Genomic DNA, 20214 nt, shown 5'->3' on the forward strand with positions numbered 1-20214 from the left:
TCCAATATAAATAATGCTATGTAGAATAAAACCTAACTTACTTAATACTTCTATGTTTGTGAATGTGTCCTTACCTGACAGTTACACTGGGGTCATGTGTGACTCCACAGGTCATAATGGCCTTAGTTCCTTTGATAACACTCTGGTCCTGTGGGGGGGTGGTAATCCGGGTGCGAGCTGTGAAGACAAAAAGAAGACAAAGACAGAGTGATGAGGAAAGTAAGCAAAGAGAAAACAGTATACAAAATGTCCTTCCTGCGAAGAACAATAGTAGGAAGAAAACATGACAAACACATCTCAGAAAACTCATTTCAGTTGAAATGACATGCTGGTGGTTTGTATTTTATTTCTTGATGGTTTTTGCAGAAAACACCTCGATGATGACTACAAACTGGCAAAGAAGAGTGCTTTTGTATTTGAAGGAATTGACTTTCCATACAGCACGGCCTCGTTTGCCAACCTCGACTAAACAGACATGCCTCTCAATCAAACTCCTCCACTTCCTGTTTTTGCCACATATAAATGAATGTGAAGGATTGCTTGGGCATTTACAGCACACAACATCAGGCATGTGTGTGTTTTTAAAAGGATGTCCAAGTCCATCTGACCCTGCACACTCACCCCAGACCACAAGGTCAGCGGACGCCTCGTCGATGCCCCTGGAGTTGCTTGCCATGCAAGTGTAGGTCCCGGCATCTGAGATGTGCGAGGGGGAGATGAGCAGGCTGCCTGACTCCAGCAGGGTGAACCTGGGCAGCTGGACCGAACCGCTGGCCAACACACGTTCACCTTAAGCGCATGAAGAGGCAGACACAGATGAGAAAGCAGATACATAAATAGAGAAAAAGGTAGAAAGTGTGGAAGGAAAGAGAGAAAAAAACAAAACATTCAGGTCCAGAATAGGAGTGGAAGGGGATCATGAGGAGAAACAAGGCCAGTGTTTTCCTGCTCTGACATTGGGATCTAAACATGAAAAGCCTGGTGCAGAGTAAATCCTGGTAAAGGAATCCAATCAGGCTTTATTTGTTAAGCTATGGAAAACTATGATCCCATGCGTAATAGATAACAGACATCATAATCCCTAGGTGTGTGTGTGTGTGTGTGTGCACCTTTCTGCCAGGTGATAGCCGGTCTTGGAGCTCCAGAGGTCTCGCAGTGCAGAATGACTGACATGCCGTCGATCACAGTGCTGTCGGAGGGTCCGGCTGTGATATTCGGGGCAATGCCTGAGGGGAGACAAACACACACGCAGAATAAAGCGAGAGCTCAGTACAGTAAAGCGAGAAGGTAAGAGGGTTATGGAGGTGAGAGAATAACTGTCTGTGGCAAAAACCCCTCTTCAAACGTATTTTTGTAAGCGCCAGTCTGCTGCATCTCAGCGTTTAGTCGATGCTTTGTCCCACTAATTCTTCACGGATTGACACAGCCTTCACCCTGGTGCCACAACTGTCTGTCTGATAGTGGATACAGAAAGAGGATGGAGGAAAATGACTGAGGGAGAAGCACAGACAGGAAGAGAAGGCAATATGTAGATAGCGAAAATCCCTATTTGTGATATGCAGTAAATCAAAGCTTTTATAGGATGACAGAAAACGCTATCACTCCTGAGAAGAGAGGGGGAGCAGGGAGTTTCTCATAGGAGGGTGTTGATCTCAGGACACAGGGAGTAGGACAGAACAAGTGAGGACATGAATGTGTTGAGGAAAAGGGAGGTGATAAGATGAGATCTGGAAGGAAGAGAGAGAGAAGAAGGGGAGCGAAAGAGAGGGAGAGATAGCGATGGAAGCGGTGAGTTAGCGAGAGAGAATATCATGAATTCTGATCATGTTGTGCAGCGTGGAAGGCAGCAGGAGCTCAGACAAAGTGAAGAAAATTAGATGTCAGAAAGTTGCCAAGCAGATGCACAGCAAGAGTAAAATTACCAGTGATTTTCAAATTCCAGCAGTGGCACACGCTCAGTTCACAGCCACACAGGTGAATAGAGTTAGGCAGCAAACAAGTAATCTAGACTTAATCAGTGTAGGCCTAATTGTCAGTTTATATAAGAAAGTCCAGACAATTCTTAACCACAGAGAGAACGCAAAGTTATTTATATATGCAAAATAAACAATAAGATAATGTAAGAGAAAGACGACTGTACACATTTTCCCCCAGATATCTTCAGTCAAAGTGCTGCTTGACATCTTTACTGATTCCCACCTTTTGAAAATATACACTCATCAGTGTTTTCCTCTATTGCCAAAGTACCAAACTGTGTAAGAAACAAGAGGAGGAAATGTCAGTGTTACAGTAACATTCACTGTTTGTGTCTTTATCACATAAGTGCAGCTCGTCAAGTCAAGTCAAGTCCTCGTGCGGCGAGTAGGAGTTATTTTGCTGACGTATATAAGCAGTTTCAGGTACATTTGTAGATTTGTTACTGCAGTATTTTTGATATAATAATAACATAATTGCTGTTAAGTGTAGTTTGCTGGCACACGTGATGGACAGCTGTGAGATGTTTATACTTTGCATTGAAGATGTTATTTGTAAAACCTGATGTTTTTTTAATAATAGATTCTCTTGAGTTTTTTTCTGTTAAATCTGATGGACAGCATTTTTTTAATATAATAAAAATAACAAGACTAAGTCAAATTTCATGGAAATCCATCAGATAGTTGTCGAGACATTTCACTCTAAAAAAACAAAAGTCCTCCTCATGGTGGCACTAGATTAAAAGTCAGGGGATCACCCAGTAGTTGGTAGACTTGGTCCTCTGGGGACCAAGAATGTCTGCATAATTTCATAGCAGTCCATCCAGAACATACGGGTGAACCAACCGACCGACATTGCTAGCATGGCTACAAACAAATGTTTTCCTTAACTTCTTTGGGGGCAAAAACGTTATTCAGATTTTTATGAATTCTGATTTTAAAATTGACATTTGTATTATCCTCTATTAAGAAGAAGAAGAATTTAGGCATTAAAGTGCTCCTACTCTCCTCTCTACTTCCAGGTGGGAATTGCTTTCCATTTATGTACAGCTGTTACACCTGGTCTTTTCTGAATCTGACGAGGTGCTTAAGAGCTGCGTAAGGACTTAACAGTATTCTGTGGAAAAAAAAGATTATGTCTGAGTTTTAAAAAAACACATTCTTCTTGAATAGCATTAATTATCTTCGGGAAAATCATTTCCTGAAGAGCTGCTGGAGCACTCACTGGTAACAGCCAGGTATGTGTTGGTTTGAACTTCTCCTGCCGAGTTTCTGGCAAAGCACTGGAACATCCCGGTGTCATCAGGCAGGAGGCCGTTGACCTGCAGGCTGCCTCCCACCAGCACCCTGTACCTGGGCGTCTTCACCGGGTCGATGGGCAAAGCATCCTTGTACCACACAATGTCTGGCTGGGGCACTCCTGCAGAGGGTGAGTGAGGGTGGGGAGGGTGGGGTTGACAGACAGTAAGTCATGCTTCCTCTTTTCATTGCCTTTTTCAGTGTAATTCAAAATTGTTGAACACACACACACACACACACACACTGCTCACCTCGTGCCTGACAGGGAATGTCCACCACCTTCTCCATTTCAGCTGTGATGTGTTTCTCTGGTTCCTTGATAAACTGCGGTGGTTCTGAGGGACAGAGTGAAAGGAAAGACAGGATGATAAATTAGTCAAATAAGACGCAAGACTGCGAACCTGCAGCTGTAATCACCACAGCTTACAAAGTACATTAGTGATACCTTGTGAGATCTTTAAAAAAAAGAACTGACACTTTGATCTTGTACATAAATATTTTTTTGCTTTAAAATGTATTTCTCATGGGGGGGAAACTACTCATAGCTGAGCTGTAAAATAATGTGATTATACGGTAGTTTGATTAAAGAAATCAGTCATTTGTATTCTGTAATGGTTTTAAATGTATCCTTCAAACTCTTGGGGAGAGGGTACGGCTCAGTTAGCTGTATCAAGGGAAAAGTTCACCACACCAGGTCCTTTGAATCACATCACAACTTTGAAAACATCAAAGTGTTTCTGTGGGATGGAATGAAAGTGACTCAAGCAATGTTATTAAACAGTTTCTTGAGGCCAACCATTAGCTTCTCCCTTTTAAATCAATAACACTTTCACCTCAATGCCTCATGACTTCATAGCTTTGCCAGATTCACATGAGTGAGACTAGTAATATTTATATCAATTTCATAACAGCTCTTTAGTTTGAACTTGCAAATCTAAATGCTAAGTTCACTCACACACATTTGCCTGTTGTATGTAGCTAAATGCAGAAACATTGTCATGGTGATATGAAAGCACATATAGCAATTATGCATTATGACGAATCACATCATTTTCTCTTTACCTTGAGCACAATAAAAGGTTCTAAAAAGATCTAAAGGAAAAAAAGCACAGAATGAAAACAGAGACATTAAGGAAATGTGCTGCAAATCCTGAATTTCTGAAAAAATCAGAATGCAAACAAAGCAAGGGCAAAAGGAGTGATAAACCTATTTTAACTTAGCAGCGGCAAAGATACTGATGCTTTCCCATCAAGGCTCACAAGGAGCACATTTCCTTAATGTTTGTGCTTTCTCTCTTATATGTGTTTTTGTCCTCAGGGGCCACTGTAAAAGAACGACTCAAATAGTACTTGCACTGCAGTGTCTGATTAAACCTGCATGGACTCGGTGATAGGTAGACATCTGCATCAATGTCTGTGAATGGTGTTTTCATTTAAATACTAAAGAACCAAAGAGGCAACAAGTGTAAACGAAAGATATTGTCACTCACAAATGTGCATGTTTATATGCAATGGGCATATTTCAGTTTATAACGCTCACCTAGTACATGCAGATACGCCCCAGCACTGACTGAGGGCACGCTGCTGCTGCGGAGAATGGCCTCACACTCGTAGTAGCCGGCGTCGCTCACCACAGGACTGAGGATGGTCAGCCTGCGGTTGAAGTCGCTCAAACCGCTGGTCACCAACACACCGTTCTTACGCCATGAGATACTCAGCTTGATAAGAGGCCTACGGAGCAAAAAGCATTGTTTCACATGTGTTCTAATCTCACTGTCCCCATGCAAATGTATTTATTTGTGCATGATGATAAAATGACTCTGGTCCTGCAACACTGGTCCAAAGTTTATTTTTCTCACATATCCATTGATCTGTTTAATCTGCTGGAGCTTCGGGTATTGACATATAAAAAATAGATCTGTTTATGGGTTGAGATGTTGCCAACTGTTTTCAATTCAAACTGACTATTTCATGAATCAAGTGATGTCATTAGCAGAGTAGTCTGCTTCACTACTGCATACTCCAAGATACAAGAACACTTGTGTGTACAGAGACAGAGACTACAATTATCATTCAACACACATAGAGGATTTAATTTATTTTGCAAAAGAATGTGACAAATAATTACTTGTTAAGATGGGTATTTGTGCAGTGCAGTGTACTTTATTCTTGTTAGGGTACCATGGGCACCAAAAATGTATGAATGAATTACTAACAAACTAGTATCAGCATCTAATTTCTGACTGATACAGATTTGGAACGTACACCTCAAGTGTATACACAGTGGGTTAAAGGATCATTTCACCCAAATGGGCTGGTAAAAAAACACATTTTCTTTTACTACTAGTCGTATTTAGCCCTGCACACAGTTTTATTTGTCCAGATCTGTCTCTACTCTATTACACAGGAATGGTGTTCACAGCAATAAAAAACTATTTCTCTTTCCAGAATAAGTGTCCCCGTTACTCCACAGAAAATGTTGAAAACAGTTTTCATTGGAACTTTTACTAAAAAAATAGTCCCTATGAAATCTCCTGTTCTGGATTGTCCTCAGTGATTTGAGTGAACTGACCCCTAAACAAGCTGATCTATGACCCTGCAGTTCCAGGATGTTTACCTGGCATTGGCCACACACTCCATTGTGACCTCTGAGGTGCCTGTGACCACGCTAGTGTTCCTGGGAGGGATGATGATGGTGGGGGCAATGGGGTCTGCCGGACCTCCAACATCTAGACAGGCAGACAGACAGACAGATCGCCACACACACACGCATACCAACAAAAACACACATACATGGAGAGGTTAAGAAGAGAGCAGTGATCTTGATAGATAGATAGAATTAGATATCTTCATTAGAGACAGAATGTGGTGAGTCCGCTCAAAGATTTCGTGGGGTATCCTATACATTTCATTTCCACCCAGTGGGCTTTGTGGGTGCTCATCGACGTGACATATTGAAACTGACCAGCGCGTGAACTGTATCCGAGTTCTGACAGAGAGATGGGCCGAAAAGAACGAGACAGTGCACTGACTGTGTATAATAGGATGTCTTCTGGAGAACCAGGAACAGGGATATAGAAAAATACTGCCTGACAAACATGAAGCTGAAGGGGTGAATAGGCTTGTGTGTGTGTGCGCACGTGTGTTTTCGTATGTGCATAAAACTCTGTGTGTGTGCTGTGAGCATCAGAGACAGACAGCCCATGGCACTGAGAGCACAGTGTGTGCGTGTGCTGCTTGAGATGTGTCATGTCTGTGATAAACTCACACTGATCCGTCAATCCCATCAAGCCCTGGGAGTGTGCTTGTGGCTGCACATGTCAGATGTAGCTACAGGGGCTGTCATGACTCAATCTTACCAATCTTGGGTCATTAGATGCTATATACAGGCCATGTGTGCACCCATAAACACACACACACACACACACACACACACACCTTGAACAACATAAAGGTTTACCTGCCAGTCAGCGGGAAACCCGGCTGCATATTTCAATTGGACAAACCAAAAGTGCCAAAATTCTTAAAATGAGTCATGTACTTAAAGGAATAGTTCAACGTCTTTCAAAGAGTAAGATCAAAAGATTTATACCAATCAACATGTGTGTGTTAAACATGGAGCTGAGGTCAGGACATGGTTAGCCTAGCTTAGCATAAGACAAACAACAATCTCAGGTCAAGTCGAAAGATGTTTTATTGTCACAATGTATGTAAGGCCACTTCAGAGGTGTTATGCTTATTATTTTTATTATTTTTTATTATTAAACATGTACTGACCCAGGATCCGTACTCAATCAATCAAATGAGTTTAAGTCCCAAAATGTTCAAGTATTTCTTTTAAAATCTGTTCTGTCGTGAGAGAGGTGAAGACAATGTCCATGATAAACCAGCGTAATATTTTGGTCCTGCTGAAGTTAAAATCTACTTTTTAAACTTCGTCCTGTGTATGAAAACTGTAACACGAGCAACACTATTCTCCCCAGAGTTCTCCTTGACCTTCGCTCTCACCAACTCTGAGGCAAGTTCTGTCGGAGCCAGGAAAGCTCAGGGGAAATGCATCGTCAGAGGCGTCGCTGCAGGAACAGCTGCTGTAGCAGATACTGACTGATACACGTGAACATGCGGTAAAATGCAAGCACTCACTCACTCACTCACTCACTCAAACACACACACACACACACACACACACACACACACACACAACTCTCAGTAATGGCTCTCCCAGCAGCCTGTACATCAATGTGCGTATATGTGGGTGTGTGTTTGTATGTGCCCATGTGGAGCATGTGTATGCCACACATGGTAACCTGAACCAGACTGTGTGTGTGTGTGTGTGTGTGTGTGTGTGTGTGTGTGTGTGTGTGTTCTACCACTAGTATAATCAACTCTGCCTCTGTTCTCCACATGTGCCACAGGCTATTTCTGCTCCCTTGTGTTGTCAACTGTAATATCTTTCCCTCACCCTCCTCATTCACTTCCATACTGAACTCCAGTCTACCATGTCATAAGATGCTGTCTGTTAGGTTTCCTCTTATATTTCACTCTGCTGAGCTGAAGCCAACTGAATTGGTTAGATTTGTCTATCTTGTGTGTGTTTCTTTGTTGTGGGAGCTAAGGATGCTGGTGAATATTAAGAACTACTTGGCAGCAGAACAGTCTGTCTGTGGCCCTGTCCCCGTAGCTTTCTCTTCCTGTGTGTGTGCATCTGCAGCAGTGTGTAAATATGGCTACAGACACACACTTCAGTACAATGAAATCTGATCATAAAAGTTGAGCTTCGTAGATGTCACAGGGGTATTCAAATATTTTGCTTGAGTAAAAGTTGCAAAACAACAATGTAAAAATACTCCATTATAAGTCAAAGTCCTAAAATTTAAAAAGTGTAAATGTACAAGTATTATCAGAAAAATGTACTTCAAGTATCAAAAGTAAAAATACTCAATATATATTATGGCCCGTATGTTACATCGTCATACGTTTTTTGCAGAGACGGGATGTAACTGAGCACATTTACTCAAGTATTGTACACATTTTCCACAGATAAGTAGAGTCCTTGAGTAGGGGCTGAATATGCTTGGTTGCTTTCCAAAATGTATGTTGCCAGATCTTACAGTGCATCCACACACCTGTCACCTGTCCTGGCACAATCGGTTGATTACAGCATGTGTGTATTCAGTATGTGGTTACTCACTCTCTACTGACAAGGTGATGGGCTGGCTGGTCTTGTTCTCTCCGTTCTTGTCATTTACTGCTTGGACGTAGTAGCGCCCGGCATCTGGTGCCACCGTGGACAAGATAACCAGCGTGTTGTCAAGAGTGATGGCACTGAGGAGGGAACAACCAGACAAGCAGAGCGTTTTTTTAAGAAAACATTTTAAGATATTTTTGTGTCTAGAAGATAACGGGGAGGAGAAAGGAAGATAGGTGTGAGGAATCCAGCGAGACTGACAATTTAAGTAACACACACCCCTCGTTCAAAGTGAAGAACTTTGGAGAAAGCTTCTTACACAAAAATTATACATTTTCAACCTTCAAAGGCAGCGCAGGACTGCCTAATGAGATCTAAATATGTTTGAAGTCTAGTTACGTGTCCACACTTGATCACACGGCTGAAAAGGGCAATAAACATTTTAACATTTTAATTACACTGTTCAAGCCGCATTAGGTATATCGATTTTCAATGTGTAAACAATGCGCTGGTGCTGAGTGAGCAAGGCAGAAATATTGACAACCTCTCCTGTTTCTACTTCTCCGTATGGTCCGTTCTGAAATATGATAGCTCTGCGTAATAACCCAGAGCTTTTAATTGGCTATTTGTAGCCCTCTGCTTCCTGTGGCCTGCGCTTTGGCAGCCAACCACTTTTGGCAGGAAACAATAGCGTCTTCCTCGTCGGCTGCTGAAACGATGCCTGAATAAATAAACAGTGATCCATTTTTTAGAAGGTGTCCTATAGGGGCTAATACCTGGTATCCTGTTGTCTCTATCAAGTCCTCCCACGTCAATGTAGCAACCAGTGAGGGAGGGACCTTCCTCCCTCCTCTCTGTCGCCTGATGTTACAGCCCCCTGACTATGTTTACAATCAATATTTTCTTATTATCTGTGCCTGTTCAACAATCTGGAGGCAGATAGCCCGTTCCAACTGGGTGCCTTCCTCCACATATATCTTTTCCTCTGGCTTTATCCCTCCATCTACTGTTCCGTCCTACTCCCCTCTCTCTCCTTCAACCCAACCATTTCCCCAGGAGCTGAATGTGGTCATGTGTAGAAAGGATATTTGGTTATCTGTCCCGACAGACACACAACTACCAAACCACATTTGGCAACAAAATCATCAATTCATGAACAAAAAAAAGATGCACATTTCTTACATTTGTGACAAACCTGAAGACACACAATAAAGAACAAATGTCTCACATCAGGAAACAAAACACAGATTCAGTCACAGGCCAATCTGGAAGCCTGGTCTTTCAGAAAAATACTGCTGTCAGAGAAACAAATCAATATCATTCAAATGGTTGTGGCTCCGACCCACCCTCAGTGCTCTGTGACATTTCTGTTTGATTTTTTTCTTTGATGTTTTCTTTAAAGTTCCCAGAGCTATTGGTGCCGCGAAACCTGGAAGAACAGCTATCTTAATAATCAATAACCAACAAAAAATCTTTGATCCCCTGCAAGTAATGGCTCTTCTATAAAAGTACTGTAATTCTTGCTCCTTGTTGCACATGAGTGTAAAAGCTACGACCCCTGTCGTGTACATTTCAGCCATGTTTCTGTTGCACTGCTGATGGCCTCTGCTTTCTCTCCTTTTTCTGTCAAACCCACTCCACTTCTCCATCCACCCTGACCTTCAACTCATCAGTGGGGGATCTAAGTACCTGCTGTGCCTTATCAAGGGAGCACGAGAGCTGATGAGAAATAGGGAAAAAATATATACAGGTGTGAACACACTCTTTGTAGCTCCAGAGAGGCATGCAGGTAAAGCATCTGACACAGCACAGAGAGTGATATGCTGTGTATGGTGCATAGCTACCTGTGCTGTTAGCATTTACAGTATGATGACTTATGAGATCCATCTCCAGGCTGGTTGATTGTCAAATGTCTCAAAGCAGCCACAGCCACTGGGCTCATTTGGGATTCCCCGTACATGCTGAGACTGAAAACAGTCTTCCTTAAGGGGCTGGCAGGCCTCAATGGCTGCAGCTTATGATCCGCGGTAAATATTTAATGCTAGCTCGCTGGAGCGGTGACATCCTGGACGCACAGCCATGAATTATGGATCCCTTCAGGGATGTGGGCAGAACGGAAGTGTCCAAAGCGCTGAATGAATCCCAGGTGACTTTCCAGGACCTTTGTAAAACGGGGACACAATCCAGGGCTTAACTTCTTTACCTGTCGCTTAAGAAACTCTTGAAGATGAATATACAGGGTGGTGCAGCTCAGTTATAGGAGGCAGAGCTTTATAAGACCTGGAGGAGACGGCCTGTTCTCTCTGTGATAATGTCAAGCAGTGTATGAAGTGACCCTACAAGCTCTCTCTCTTTTTTTCTACATTTTGTTCCCCTCCAAAAACCACTGACTACTCAATAACACCGTCCAATCACCTGCCAAACCAAGTTTTAACTAATATTTCACCATCATCCACCGCAAGTCCTGATTTCATCAACGCTTGTGGGAGCAGGAGGCAATTTTTTTCCCCGGCTAGTTGATTTTAATGTGCTCCCCTGCTGAGCATTCTCCCTCCTCAGCTTGTAATCAGGGGTGCTGCAGTGGGGGCCAAACAAAACTTTGTAACACGCGTTCAGCAGATTTAACCGCTCCCTGTGTTTGCCGGGCCTCAGGGATCAAAGACCACATGATGCAGGAAGAAAGTAAAAGTAAGCCAATTATCAAGCGAGCAGGAAGAGGGAGATAAGAATTGGTTAAAAGAGGTAATGTTCATTTTTTTGACCAGCCTCCTGAGGTAATATCGTGTTTTAGCATGCTGCTTATTTTTTATCTATCTCATTCTCTGTCTGAATGCGTTTTAGTCATCCTTATTCAACTCCCCAGTCTCTCAGTGGTGTGTGAGCAGCTGTCTTAGGCTTGCTTGTAACGACGGCTTACCACGTATCCGGCACGGTGCAGGGATTTATCAAGCCACAGAGCTGAGAAATTTGGACAAATCAGATATGTGTGAACATGTCTCTGTCTCTGTCTGGCTTTTATGTTTATTCCTGCATCTTTGAATGCTTTCTCGTTTTATTCCAACCCAATTTCCTTTTCCATTATTATTCCCCAGAAAGAGCTGCAGTCCACAAGAGAGCCTGGCAGGCTGGACAGCTGCTCAGAAACATCTTGGCCCAGTGCGCAGATTTATGTGCAACCCCAGTTCAGCTTGCAGCAAGAAGCAGTATTTGTCTCATATGCAATTACTTTCTTGTGGATCAATTTATTTATGTTTAACGTCAAGGGTGGCTTTTCACTGACTGCCAGCCTTATAATGACTCTGTAGCACTTTAATCAATAACAATGATGAGGATTTGTGTTTGATTGAAACAGAGAGATGGAAGTTTAAATGTTTCATCTGCCACTTGCTGCTTCCCTTCTCTAATTTCCATTATTACTAATAAATTACATTACAGGGAAATTAACTAAACAATGATCCAGGGTTGCTCTCTTTAATTAAGAACACATCGTCCCTGGACTCTGTATTTTCAACAACTAGCTCAAGAGCGTATCTTTGTATCTAGTTCAACCACTGACTTTGTCAGTCTCTATGCATATCTTATCGCGCTAATCCAATACTGACACAGTGTGACAGAGCTGTGCCTGTTCTAACACACACGCACACGCTCGGGAGTGTTTTGGCATCTGTCGTGGCTGTCCCTCTCCACTGGGCCGTGAGGGGCCTAACCTCGCTCCACAGCCTCAGACCTCCATTACATGCAGACAAATGGCCCCGGTCGGCTGATGGCCTCCCCCTGGAGAGGGAGAGGGGTTGACGGGATCAAGCAGCTCACATGGCTGGCTAAGGTGTGAGTCAAACTACAGCCAGCAGACAGACGAAGGCAAAAGAAAGCTAGAAAGAGAAAGAAGAGAGAGAGCAAGCAGGCTGCATGCCCAACTTCTCAATAGGCCTGTGATGAAAAAGCCACAGCTCCTGGGGATGGAGAGATGGAGGAGTGAGAGAGATGAGAGGAATTAAGGGAGTGTTGCTCATGAAAATTGCCACTTGTTTTCTCACCGGGGGCATGAACTAGAGATTTGTGGCTCACTGTTCACTTTCTGGTTCCCTGTTGCTCACGGTTGGTTGAGGGTTCAGAAAAAACAACCTGTGAAGAAAAAAGGATGTCCCAAACACCCTGCGAGGTCAAACAGTGACATATGAATGAACGAGAGGCCAATTCTGATCTGCCTTCATCTGCCGAGAAACCAGAGTGTTTAGACAACAGTCCCTAAATCCAACCACCACTGAATCTATCTACACTGGAGCTGAAAAGATTAATTGATTCATTGGTAGACAGAAAATTGATAGGCAGTTATTTTGACAATCAATTAATCATTCGAGTCATTCTTCGGGCACAAAGGCCAAACATTTGCTTGTTCCAGCTTCTCCGCTGTGAGGTTTTGCTTATTTTCTCTGTTTAATAATTGGGAGTTTTGGTCTGCTGACTGTAGAAATCAAAACATTTTATAGACAAAACAACTAAATAAATAATCAAGAAAATAATCAACAGATTCATTGATAATGAAAGTAGTTGTTAGTTGTAGCCCTAATCTTCACATCCAACATGAAATTTTGATATACATTACCCACCTACAGATACCAAAACAACACTTTTTTCTACACCATAGGAACGCTCACTCAACATGCGGCACATTTGACGATGTGTATTGTTTTTTTTCATATAACAAAATATGTCCAGCTGCTGATCAGCGGTAAATATACATTTGGCAAAATGAAATATAGCGTAAAGTCAGAGAGGTTTCCTAATCTAGATCAAAGAATAACCAAGCCAGCCTAATACTCCATAATATGAGCCAGCATTCAGCACGCACATTTACCACTACATGTTTCAAATGATTAATTGCTTGGTTGATTAACAGAAAATGAATCAACACTGCTGATAATCAATTTCAAGTGATCTATTAAGCAAAATATATTTTTTCCAGCTGCTTGAATCTGAAAATGGGCTGCTTTTGTGTATCATGGTACAATAACGGTAAAGACCAATGAATTGATCAAGAAAATAATCAACAAACAAATAAATAATAATAGAAAATTGTTCGTACTGCAGCTCTAGATACATGCATTCCTGCAGGTGCATGATGGTGTGTTGTTATCTGTTGTTAGAGGTGCTTCTCCTTGACATCTCTTCCCTTTAGACCTGCAGATTGTTGGGATCATGACTAGTGCTGGGTAGTTGGTCATAGGGAAATGCAGAGGAAGGGCTTGGCTATTCGCTGGCCCTCGTGACTAATGGAGAATCCATAGCAGACTGACAGGTCCCGTGCATCACAGGCAGGGGCCATTAATTGATCAGTAGCTACAGCAGATTACTCAAGGGAATTGCAATGTGTGTGTGTCCTCCCACTGACTCTTCCATGTCAGGGTCCTTTGTGTTCTGTTTTAACAGACACCTCTACAAGGTTGTTTCCAGTGTAATGCAGATAAATCCATGCCCAAGTGTCAATGGAAAGTTTCTGGGAGAGAAAACCAGGTAGTGGGTAGTAAGTTTCCGTCAGAGGTGAAATAGTGAGAGGACAGGCCCCACTGTTATATCCAGCAGCAGACACACCTTCTAGCCAGCAGCCCCACAATTCCTGGCAAATGTGTTTACTGAAGGAGCGTCTGATTATACACCACATTAAGTCTCCCAAATAACACAACACATCACGCTAGCTGAATGGAAAAGACCCTGCCAAATTCATTCCCTTTCAATAAGGGAAGAATAATGACTGTTAGTGCTAAATAAGTTCTTTTTCTCCTTGCATCCTGCTCTACATCACAACACAACAAAGACGGGAGGACCCAGGCTGAACCAAGCCATTGCAGGGCAGCGAGACCAATGCCTGGCTGCACATTTCAGCACTGAGTCAAACAAGGACACAATTTCTTGAAACTAGACAGTGAACAAGAAGAGCAAAGCAAAGACCATCAGAGAGAAACAAAAGTGAATCCGAAAGTTTATGGGTGTACTGTGAGAGACAGCACAGGAGCCTTCGCCTACGCCAAGAACAACAGCTGCAGAGGCCACATGGCAAAGAGAGAGCCGTCACAGTGCCACAGTGAGACGCTGCCTTGCCAGGGGGAAACTGGCAGCAGGGAAGCAAAAATGCAGTATTCACTAAGTTTCTGTGGGATTCCTCTACACATCCACGGCGTGGTGCGCTGTGTTCACACTATACTGCATATGGGTTTACATACATCCCTGACCCTGAGGGCCAGGTTCCAATAGCCTGTTGAGTTTTGGATCCCTTTCCAAGTTGATAAAATACTGGATTTGTTAATGTCAGTCTAAGAAATCCCTTACAAAATCACTTATCTCTTCTCTTTTCCTTTTATTAGCCAAGGAGGGAGGTACAAGTTGTTCAGCTGGTCCTTTAGCTGAATAATAAATATGTAATCTATCTGGCAAAACATTGCTCTTCAAGTGCTACAATCTAAAAACAAATACTCTAAAATAAAGTTATTTATAACATTTGTAACATAACATTGTTGAAAGCTAGGTTACTGCACCAAGTGTGTTCATTCTCAACTGTACTGTCAGTACACAAATGAGTTGAGGTGTTGAGGAATCAAGGCACATCTGTGTCCTCCCATGATCAGAACCCTGGATACTGTTATGATAATGGAAACAGGGAGATGAATAACCAGGCTTCTCATGCTCCATGTAAACACCATATCCTGAATATAACCAGGATAAGACTCCAACCAAGGATACTAATGTGCATGTAATAATACTCACCATCTCAAGCCAACCTGCTAAAAGAAACTGTCTTCTCTGTCCCTTAAACAAAAAGAGGTATTTAAAGGATTTGCATTTGATAAATGGATTTGAATTTTTCTTAATACTATCAAACCCTAATCCCAGTGTTTTGCTGATGTTTGCAGCTCCAATAATACCTACTGTGTATTTTGAGGTGTCTAATTGTGATCAGATCAGATGTAGGGTATTTGCTGAGTGTGCACAGGACCTGTGAAACAGTTCATCTCCCAAAAGTCCTTGCAATCAACAAGTGTCATCCTGGAGTAATTTCCAAGTAACGAGAGCAAGACAAGACAAGAACACCCCCTCCTACTGTATGACGCAATTTGAAGGACCAACTCCCAGAATTTCGACAGACAGTATAGGCGAAAGTGATCGCAATGTGAATGTAAATACAATGCGACAAAAGATGTAGTTCAAGCACAAAAGCCTGCAGAGAAGGTGTCAATTTTATCAGCTGTTAGTTAGATTGGTTAGGCTAGGTGATTACCACAGTTATTCTGGGTCAGGCTGTTTTTCCTCTCTCCTCTATTGCTGAGGTGTGATTAAGCAGAGCACAGAGGGAAGAGGCAAGACGAACCCCTAGAGAGCCTGCAAATTAAAGTTATGACACCTGAGGAGGGATAGCAGAAGCAGGGGACAATGAGGGGAGATAGAAAAGAGGGGAGTACAGAGCACAGAGCGGGGAAGTAGGAGGTATTGTACATGAAAGAGAAAAAAAAAAAAGTCACCATGGTCGTCCATGGCATTGTTTTTCCAATCCTCTTCCTCCCATCACTGCTGTTCCACGTTGTAACTTGGCCCATGGTGGAACATGAACATCTGACATGCATAGATCTTGCAGACGGTACTGCCAGTCTCACAATGACTATAACATTTAGGCATAGAAGTCCATGTGACAATGTTTAGAGAGACCACACAGCTGGAACTGACTCTGGAGAGTACCGGTCCTTGGAAAGAGCCTTCATCAAGGTAACGTTTGCAGTTCCACGCAAAACTCTCTCTTTGGCGTTCCCTCAATCTCCCCCACTAGTGAGACTTTGATGCCTCTGCAGAGTCAAGGCTAGTGGCACGAATCAAATTCAATTAAATGATTTTCAATAAAAAAGGCTGCCTGTTATCAACGGTGCTCATTTGCACACACTGACCTTGGTAGAGCGCGTGGAATTAGCATTCTCAGAGCTAGAGGGTAGGAAGCGAGGATGAAGAGAAGGAAAGTACACAGTAGGTGGCTGATAATGGAGACAAGAGGAGGGATGGGGTTGGCGGGGGGGGGGGGGGGGGGGGGGGGGGAGAGAGAGAGAAAGAAAAGAAGAAATAAATCAGACAGAGAGAGAGAGAGGAGAAGGGGCTGAATGAGAGAAATGTGAAACAAAAATGTGATCATTCATCAAACTTTCATAGCAATATCTACCAATATCAAATATATCAATACCAACTTGTGGGATCCTTACACACACTGAGCTGGACATGTCACTGTTGTTTGACCTTTTTCTTAACGACTTCTCAAAAGTAATCCAGATTTCCACAAGACAGAACAAAATCGAAGCGAGCGGCCTACCCACGGCCATCCGCAGCCTTCAGCTTCTCAGTCAGTTTGGGCGCTTGTCTCATTGTCATTCTAGGTCAGGGTATGATTACTGATGATGAGGAGTTGATAAGAAAGATTCACTCTAACCAAGGGCAAGGTCACCTCCCACTGCGAAGAAATGCAGATGTGATGAGATGGGGATAAGTGCCTTTTTAACACACACACATCCGCAGGTACACACCCACAAAATATTCCCACACAAAGACAGGAACATAGAGATTGTGTGTGAAAAAAAAAAAACCCATGTACACATGCTCAATCAAAAAAGCCAATCATTAAAAGAGAAAGAGAAGCACTGTCACCTTGACTGAAGATGTGCAGTATGTAGCCTAATAGAGGCTATAATGTCAATATGCATGTGTGATATTCTTGGAGGCAATTCAGTCTGTTCCCTCTGTAGCCAGGATTTTAGAAACACTGAGGCATCGTGGTTTTGATCCTTTTGTGTATAATCAGGAGTCTGACAATGTTAGAGGAGTGCAATGCTCAACTGGCGGAGTACTCTTTTAATATATAAGCTTGAATAAATCAAAATTGGAGCATACAGAAACAAAACCCAAGCAACTAAAGTACCAAGATTGGCCACTTCTTCTTTCTTGGAGAACACCTCTTCCCCAGTCCACCTCTCCATTTGCACCCTTCCATTTTAAGTGAACAGGATAGGAAAGCAAAACAACAGGCTGTCAGCAGCTCCAGCGCTTGCTAGCCCCATCAGGTACTGATGGTGCCGTACAAACGGCGCCGCTGCTAGCTGGCAAACAGTGATAGGTGACCTCAGAAACATAGCCTCCCACTTTGAGACCACAATATAGAGAGACAGACACACAGATAAGCTGAAATAAAAGTGGTTGGTTTAGGTTTTCTTTTCAAATATAAATGAAAACAACAAAGGGGTGATTTCATTTCACACAGTGCCAGAACTACTTTGGTCTTGGGCTTTCTTCTGCAGGAGAAATTCAAAGTCTCCTTTCACACAAAATGTAGCAAGATGAATGACAAAGGACAGGTAGGAACAGACGCTCTCAAACTAAAGCACTCAAAGACCCCCAGGAACAAAAAAGGCAACAAAAGGTATTCATAGAATCAAACACAAATACAAAAAAGACTCCATGGGAACAAATACAAGTGAAAAAAGGACTTACATGCGACTGCTGGGTGGGATCTTGCGCCCATCTCTGAACCAGGTGACTTGTGGCTGGGGGAAGCTGCGAATGCGTGGCGCCGGGATAACGGCGCCCTCTCCCTGAGAGACTGACTGGGTGCGTTCACCCTCCTCAAAACTGCCCATAACTACAGGAAAACAAACAAACAATTCAACAGAAAAACACTGAGAGAGTAAGACAGGAAAAGGGTACCGAAAATTACAGGCACCAATTTCCCTTTCTTTCTTGAATATGACTTTTGGTGCCCACAGAGCTTTTGCCATCTGCTTTCTGTTCTGAAATGTTACATGGAGCCACTTTGATGGACAGTGCAGTGTTGTTGCCATGGTTTCCACAGTGCATCAAGAAAGGCTAGAAGGAACCAAGACGTAATGACTCACAGAGGGACACAGAGGGGATATTAAATAGACTCGTATTCATATTTCGTATCCTCCTGTGTGGATGCATCAAGGGCAATCAATCTTGATCACACTCTAAAAGTGTGCATTACTCAACATAGTAGATGACCAGCGCTGCAGCTATTCTATTATCTCCTAATACATTTCATTTGTTATAGCGCTTTTATTCCTCCCCTGCCTCATTATATCTTTAAAGCTGACAAAAATACTGGGCTAATATTCTTGCTCCACGCACTGCCTACTTGTAAGTGAGATCTATGGGCAGGTTTGGAATTTTTGATGGATTTCACGTCGATCAGCCCTAACTTCAATTGTTGTTTCGATCTAAGCTGTGCAATTCTCTGCTGCAATCATATTGGCTGATGCTGACTGTAAACCTTTATAGGACAGCGGTAACAAGCAGACTTAGTCTTTTCTTCCTTCAGTGCTGTCTTAAAGAGAAAGTGCAGACTTTGGTTTTGAAGAAGTGACAGCTGAATACCTTAAGATTGTTTTTATAGCTCCATGAGAGCCAAGGGAAGGATAATATATTTCTCGCTTCAATCCAATAGAAACAATAAAGAAAACCCTGCTGAAATCATTTGAACATAACATCAAACACTCAATTAAGTTCTAACACAGGTTAGAAATAATAATATCTTTGAAAAATGTAGGGATCAAGGTATGGGGCTTTGAACTGGGGATGTTGGAGTAGTTGTGCTTCGATGGCAATCTTATTTCTCTCTCTCTCTCGCTCTCTTTCAAAGAGAATAAAAAAGGTAATCTGGCTTTGCAGTGCAGCTGTGGTGCTTAGCTTAAATGAAAATCTGGGTGTGCAAATCCCGACTTTGATCTGCAGTTTCAGCGATGTGATGTCCTCCTCCCCTTCCCTAAACTCTAATACCTCGGCTTGTTTCCCTTTCTCAGAGGTGTGTCTCTGCAATCCTAATTGTGCAGCCTCAATGGAATAGCTTCCAGGAGAGATCTCCCCATCTCTCCCATTCTATCTTTTCTTCTCTCTCCCTCCCTTGTCTATCTCATCCATCTCTTCTGCAGGTGTCCTTAATTCTCCTTTCTACTCTGCCTCACCATGCATACCCCTTCGTGAGGGGCTGATGAGGAGGAAGAAGAGAATTATGGAAATGGGAAGAGGTGGGAATAAAGACAAACGGAATAACAGTGGGGTGGAAGCCAAGAAATAAATAGAAAGCAATGGTGGCCAGACAACAGACAACGTCAAGAGAGAGGAAGGAAAGACACAAACAAAAAGAAACAACAAAGGGTCAGACTGCTGGAAGAGAGAGCAGATGCAGAAGGAAGCAGTTGGCTTCAGCAACAGTATGTCTGCCCAATACTGAAGAAGTGGACCGGTGGGACAGTTAGGCCCTCTCTCTCTCCCTCCCATCCTTTTCCCTCTCACGCCTGGTTGGCTGCATTGTTCAGTCAGGTACAGCGGCGTGTCACATCCACTCAAATGTCGCTGGAACAAGAGGAAGCCAATGAACCTGGCATACCCTGGGAAGGTGGGATAATGGGCGTAGTTGAGCCTATGGGGGGTGGTGGGGGTGGATTCGACGTGACAACACTCCAGACACCTCTGCGGCACATCTGTAATAGCTCGTTAACAAGACGAGGGAGATGAGCAGCCTAAAAGTGGCGCTGGAAATTTACAGAAACTCTGTGCATCTGAGCCCCATTTTCGCCAAGAAACGACAGATGTTGTTGACAAAAGAGAGAGAATGGAATAAGCGGCGGTCATATTGAAATGAAGCAAAGTTAAAAACAACCACGGCAACAATATCAATCTAATGAGAATGCTGAGTGGAACAGCTGTCTGGGT

General features: G+C 42.9%; 1 protein-coding gene across 1 annotated transcript in view; it reads right to left on the reverse strand.

The window, feature by feature from the left end:
• Positions 1 to 20214, reverse strand: part of sdk2b (sidekick cell adhesion molecule 2b) — a 72530-nt gene that overhangs the window by 39958 nt on the left and 12358 nt on the right. The window contains exons 3-11 of the mRNA XM_070926696.1: positions 17977 to 18124; positions 8464 to 8597; positions 5890 to 6001; positions 4813 to 5003; positions 3524 to 3607; positions 3199 to 3393; positions 1110 to 1226; positions 622 to 789; positions 75 to 177 (exon numbers count right to left, since the gene is read on the reverse strand). Of these exons, the coding sequence (XP_070782797.1) occupies positions 75 to 177; positions 622 to 789; positions 1110 to 1226; positions 3199 to 3393; positions 3524 to 3607; positions 4813 to 5003; positions 5890 to 6001; positions 8464 to 8597; positions 17977 to 18124 (1252 nt within the window). The remainder of the gene's footprint in view (positions 1 to 74; positions 178 to 621; positions 790 to 1109; positions 1227 to 3198; positions 3394 to 3523; positions 3608 to 4812; positions 5004 to 5889; positions 6002 to 8463; positions 8598 to 17976; positions 18125 to 20214) is intronic.

Source organism: Enoplosus armatus, chromosome 20, assembly GCF_043641665.1.
Source record: "Enoplosus armatus isolate fEnoArm2 chromosome 20, fEnoArm2.hap1, whole genome shotgun sequence".
Taxonomy (NCBI): domain Eukaryota; kingdom Metazoa; phylum Chordata; class Actinopteri; order Centrarchiformes; family Enoplosidae; genus Enoplosus; species Enoplosus armatus.